This window comes from Bubalus kerabau, chromosome 6, assembly GCF_029407905.1.
Source record: "Bubalus kerabau isolate K-KA32 ecotype Philippines breed swamp buffalo chromosome 6, PCC_UOA_SB_1v2, whole genome shotgun sequence".
Lineage (NCBI taxonomy): Eukaryota > Metazoa > Chordata > Mammalia > Artiodactyla > Bovidae > Bubalus > Bubalus kerabau.
In genome coordinates this window covers 104,613,716-104,619,715 of record NC_073629.1, presented here as the reverse complement: position 1 = coordinate 104,619,715, position 6,000 = coordinate 104,613,716, and the positions used below count along the sequence as shown (strand labels likewise).

The following is a 6,000-nucleotide window of genomic DNA, read 5'->3' as shown; positions in this document are numbered from 1 at the left end:
GTCAACAAAGGATCTGGGGATGCCTTCACACCTCTGTGTGAGTTGTTCCCACAGGTAAGATGATGATAACAGGGTCTACTTAGCATAGCACCTGGCACATACTGAGTACTTTTTATGTTCCGGGTACTGTTCTAAATGCCTTAATTAATTTAATCCCTCTACAACTCTAGGAGGCAGGCATTATTCTCACTTTATAGGAACTGTAAATGAGGAAAATGAGGCTGAGAGAAAGGAAATAATTTTCCCAAGTTCACAGAGCAAGTGAGATGGTCAGTAAACAGCAGCAATGACTGTTCTGAGACAGCAATATGTGGGACATGATCTCCGAGACTCCAAGGAAGGACAGACTGCAGGCTTTCTGCTTCTGCACTTGCTCCAGTCTTGTTCCCTCAACTGCAGCAAATGACACAGACCAACTGGTGTTGTAAATAGAGTTAGCATAATATATTTATTTTAAGTGCCATTCATGCATATCACTTCTGGCAGCAACAATCCTAATGACACTTGGAATATTTCTTTACAGCACTAAACAGTTACAAAGAATGGGTGCCATTCATCATAGAGGCAAAATATGAAATCGTGCAATAGCAAAACTGTAGAAACATTAAAACACTGACTGGCCAACAGCAGTACAGAGAGCAGACTGTGTGTGCACAGAAAGCCAATGCATTTCATCACATATATACAATATAGATATGTACACATCACCCTCTGAATGAACAATATCAAAATACTCTATTCCATTTGAAATAATCCCCAGATTGATTCCCTCCCACTTCAAAGGACATCTGAGAGACACATATTTACAAAAACACACATGAATACATTTACATTTCAAAAACTGCCACAAATGCCAGTCGGATTATTCTCCTGGACAGAGTGCCCCCATTTGATTATATGCATTTGATTCTTTTCCCCAAGTCTTCAGTCAATTTAAGCCCAAGACAGAACTTGCTTTGCGTTAACAACTACCCACTGAGACAACCACTAGAGGGACGCGGTGCACCTCGCCAGGTAGCTGTGCTGGCCGGACCTGCCAGGAAGCCCGTCCTGGGCTGCCCAGTCCTGTGCATTAACTAGAGTGGGATGGGTCTGGGTGGAGGCTCTGCCTCCGGGGCCATTCATGCTAAGTTTAAATTCTCACAAAAATCTGGATCACTGCACATCAGTAAATGATTGCTGAATGGGAAATTAGCTTCACACAATTTGTAAAATCTTCATCAGTGGTTTCTATTTGAATCACTCAGTATAAGCTACTGCATTCCAATACTCAAATTGTTTAAAGTGCACATTGCTACCCACACAATTTAAAGTTTCAAAACAGCTATTTTGGTATCTAGAGAACAGTGACTTGAGCAGACTAAGAATCACCCTCCCCCCTTTTTTTCCAAGCTTTTTCTCTGCAGGCTGCTATCTCATCTTGCCTCTGATCCATCTAAGAGGGGCCTATTGGCTGCCTTTCCAGAATCCCCCGATTTTTACTGATCCAAGGGGCTGGAACTGAATTTCCTTTCTCATGCCAAGCAGGCTCCAAACAACAGGAACATAGAGCCCTTCCTTTCTCCCCAACCTCACCAGCCCTTACTATGGCTGGCTTCCCAGTAATTCATTCAAGGCAACACTCCATTAAAAAAATACCCACAGACGTTCACAAACACTCTCACATACACACAGAGAAATAAAGATGTTTTGCTTAGTCCAAGTAGAGATTACTCAATCACAGAATCAGTAAGGGTAATTAAAGTGACTTAAGCATGGCTGACAGAGACTAGTAATGCTAAAGAGCAGCCAGTGAGCAGCCAGTACTCCTTGATTTCATGGAACATTTTATTTCACCATTAGAACTGAAAGAAAAAAAAAAGCTGGTTTTGGTCTAAAGAACCAAAAAATCTATTCATTGAAAAAAAATCTCATTTCTCTCAGTTTCATTATAAAACTAAGACAATCAATCCATGCAAAATAACTGTGATATAAAACAACAAAAAAACCAAACTAATAAAAAATCCTAAGATGCAGGCTGCATTCAAAGAAAGGTACCAAACGGCATGCATACACAGGCACACAGGACAACAGAAACAGCAGGCCACGCAACAGTTACTGCACTGGAGAGTGAGGCAAATAAAACCCACGTGTGGCTCTACACTCCTCTCAGCGCTCCCTAAATGCAAAGAGAATGGGGGGAAAGCTGCTTTATAAGCACTGCCCTGCTGTTCTGAAGCCCAAATGAGCTCAGATTCAAATTCCAGAAAATCTTACTGAGCTAATGTCTCAATCAGCAGAAACGCAAAGATAGAGAATATACTCACAAGGCAGGAATAATGACAAAGAGAAAGACACAATCTCTCTCTGATTGTCTTGTCTGTAAACTCTTATCAAGAAAACTAATTCTGTGCTTGCAGACACTGCATTTCTTCTTAATGAACCCTACAGGAGTTGGGCATTCACAGAAGATAGCAATAAATATTAAAATAACACTTTTGAATAATAAATACATTAGTGAATGTGGAGACATTGATTTGTTTAAAAAGCCAAGAATGCCCAGATTCTAATCAATCAAACACATTTAGAACTGGCAGACAGTGTAGACTTAGAAAAACAGATGCTGACAAGGTACAACATGAACTCTAGAATCCCCCAGGCATCAAAAAACATCCGTCAGTCCTTCCTGCTACTCGGGAACAATGTGCCCCTTTAGATTGTTTGGAGAGTATCAAACTCTGGGTTCTCTATGACTTACTAAGAAGAACTTAATACTCACATTTCCAAAAAAGATTTTAAATAAGGGGAACTGGGCTTTGAAAAAAATCTATTTCCTTTCAGTTGCCTACATCAGTTAAAAGCATTCTGCATAAAATAGCCTAACAAGGAATAAAAACTCACAGTAACTTTCTTCTCAAGACATAATAATCCAATTAGAAAAAAACTGAAGCCTTTTAGTAATTTTTGTACACATATTTATACATATGCATCTATAAACTGCTTGCAGCAAAACAGGCTCTGTCTGAAAAATCAGTCTGGCACTTGTGGTCAACATCAAACTGACACAATATGCAAAAGCCGTTCAAATCACACAACAGTTAGGAGCTACATAGGGCAGCTGGCAGGGAGACAAACATGTAGTACTCGTCTGGGTCAGATAAAAGCAGTAAGTCATCCAGCTAAAATCTTGATTGTCTTCAAAAAACATTTTTATAACATTGGTAAAATGATTAGCAACTTTGTTTTCTCCACTGGATTCTCTTAAACCTTTCCCTTCCACTGCACAGAAAGGTGACACTGGGTCTGGAGCCTTGAGAAACAAGCTCTACACAATTGAATCCCAATCAAAGTCATCCTGGATGTCATCTGGAGGCAGAGAGCGCCGCATCTGGAAGGCTTGGGAAGGCATCATGTGCTGCTGGCTCATGGCTCCGTGATGGCCTGGAAGGAACCAACATCAGCAGTGACTCGTGAGAGAAGGAAGGAAGAAGAAACAAACACCTACTGAACACTCCTTCATGCCAGGAACTCAACGCACATGCTCTCACTCATCCACCCACAAGTCTCTACATAAATGATCTCTATAAATGAAAAGTCTCTCTATAAATGATCCTCATTTTATATGTATTCTGCACCCCACCCCTCTCTCTGAAACAGGGAGTTCACTCCCTCCTGAGGTAGCTTCATTCACTGCTGGGAAAGCTAAAAAAGCCCTTTAGTATTAAACTCTGAGCACCAACCCCAACACATCACACCTCAAATTACCTGCAATCGTTGTTCCTGGAGTGCTGAGTGCCTGTGGGATGTGAGGGTAACCAGGGGGCGGCATCACTGAAGGAGGGAGATTTTGCCTGGAGTCTATGTACAGATTTCCTAATCAGATTGAAAAGAACAAAGAAGGAAAACCTATTACCATAAGTAAAACAAATCAAGCATAAAAATCTTAATAGAATTGTTACCTAAAACTAAATTAAGCAGGTTAAGTGAAGATGAAAACAGAAGGGAGAATGTCTCCTTCTGGATGCTAAAACTCTGCCAGAGGTAATGCTGGATTTTCAGACAGGGTGCCAGGATGGGTGGATACACTGGTACTAATTCTGGCACCATCTCTAATTCTCTGGAAGCTTGCAGGCCAATTATGTCTATTGTTGTTACATACCTTATCATAGTTCTTAAGCATTTTCATATCCATTAGTTCATCTGAGTCTCCCTCTAGGCCCACAAAGAAGGCAAGACAGGGATTATCCCATTTTATGGATGAGGCAACTGATTCTCAGAAGGTTGAGCTGACTTGTCCAAAGACACATCAGTGTGACAGAGGCTAGGGCTACAATTCAGCTCTAACTCATAGGTTCTTTCCAGTAACAGCTGTCTCTACTGTCCTCATTTTCTCATCCTGAAAGCAGACCTAAGTGTGCACGACCTGATTAACAAAGTGAGTGAAGGCACAAAATGATAGGAAAGATTTATATAAAGTAAAAGAGCCACCTCAAAAGTGATTAACAATGTATTATTTAGAAGTGTGAAGATGGAAAATATAGATCTTATTTAAATAGCATTTCAGAAGGTTCTTAAATTAATATGCTTTCATTGACAGCAGTCATCAAGAATAACAGCTCTTGTTATTCTTGTAAAATGTCAATTACATTGCATCCTAATGCAAAACAGAAAGGGAGGGGAGGATACATCACACAGGCACCCACAATAACTCCTGGGGAAGAACCATGGTAACATCGGTTTTACATTATGAAACATCTGGAATCCTGGAAAGGCTTTTCCCCTAAGGTACGCTAGTGTTTCACACAGACTACACCTGCACTCTAGGAATACCGTAATCAAACTAGGAAACAGTGATCATTTTCCCAGAGAAAACAGAAGGAGAAGAAAAGTCTTCCTTTTGTATTCAAGGTAGGGCACACTATCTTTAGCCACTCCGAGTTTCCACCTGCCACTGGAAAGTCAGACTGTCCAAGCTTGAGACAGTCTCAGAGATAATCTAACCCAGCCCTACTTCTGTTCATGCAGGTGAGGAAGTGAGATGAGAGAAGATGGGAAAGAACCAGGGAGACAACCCAAGACTTCTGACTTCCAGCTACTGCCTCCCAAGATGACATGCTTTTTTTATAGAAAAGTTTAAAGTCAGAATTGAGGTCTTTGACCAATCTGCCATACGGAAGACTTCAGAAGAAGAGAAAAGTTATACGAAGTTATAGCTCTAGTATATTTTTGCAGGAGAAAAAGTTCTGCCAAGGGCTGACCAGCCTTCACATTTGTGGCTCATGTTCTTTCTTAAGGTTGAATCAGGCTACGGGGCTTCACTCCTCTGAGTAAAGGAGGAGAGAGGTGAGAATTAGAGAAGAATCATGAAAATAAACAAGACGATGGGCATAAGCTGACACCCAAATTAAACAAATGGCCTTAGCTTTTTGAAACTTTCACATTCTTAACACTTTTATTTTCATGTAGAGATTCTCATTACTTCCCATCTCCCCCCACCTCCATGTTCTCATTACACACTGAACAATGAGAGTGTAGCTGGCCTTTCTAAGCAAGAAATTAACTTACAAAGCAGCTTCTAAAGATTTCTGAGATCCTATAATATTTAGAATGTAGTCATAAGAATTTAAAAATCTACACTGTGCTTCACACCTAAAGCTAATATTGCAAATCAACTATATTTCAACAACAAATCTAATCACAAAACGTATTTTTTGAAAGCAGACTTTTGTTGAATGACTATTCATTCATTTAAGAAGTATTTGTGCTAATAAGCATAAACGAAAAATAAAACTCCCAGCCTTTTTGGAACTTGTTTTCAGATTATTGGGAAGGATGAAGATGGGAGGAAGGGAGGAAAATAAATAGTACATTATATACACTATGGAGAAAAATAAGGCAAGGAGGGGGAAAAGGAGTGCTGAACAGTAGGTGTTATTTAAGTAAGATGATCAGGAAAGTCATCACTTGAGTAGGTGCTTTTTTAGGGAAAAACTTGAGTCATGTGTCTATCTGGGGAAGTCA

General features: G+C 40.1%; 1 protein-coding gene across 5 annotated transcripts in view; it reads right to left on the bottom strand.

Moving 5' to 3' along the window:
• Positions 1-420: 420 nt before the first annotated feature.
• The window catches only part of FOXJ3 (forkhead box J3), a 136,195-nt gene continuing 130,615 nt past the window's right edge, over positions 421-6,000 (bottom strand). For all 5 annotated transcript variants that reach the window (XM_055586198.1, XM_055586197.1, XM_055586201.1 and 2 more), the window contains 2 exons: positions 3,745-3,852; positions 421-3,420 (listed from right to left, as the gene is read on the bottom strand). In XM_055586198.1, coding sequence (XP_055442173.1) covers positions 3,305-3,420; positions 3,745-3,852 — 224 coding nt within the window. In that variant the 3' untranslated portion in view covers positions 421-3,304. The remainder of the gene's footprint in view (positions 3,421-3,744; positions 3,853-6,000) is intronic.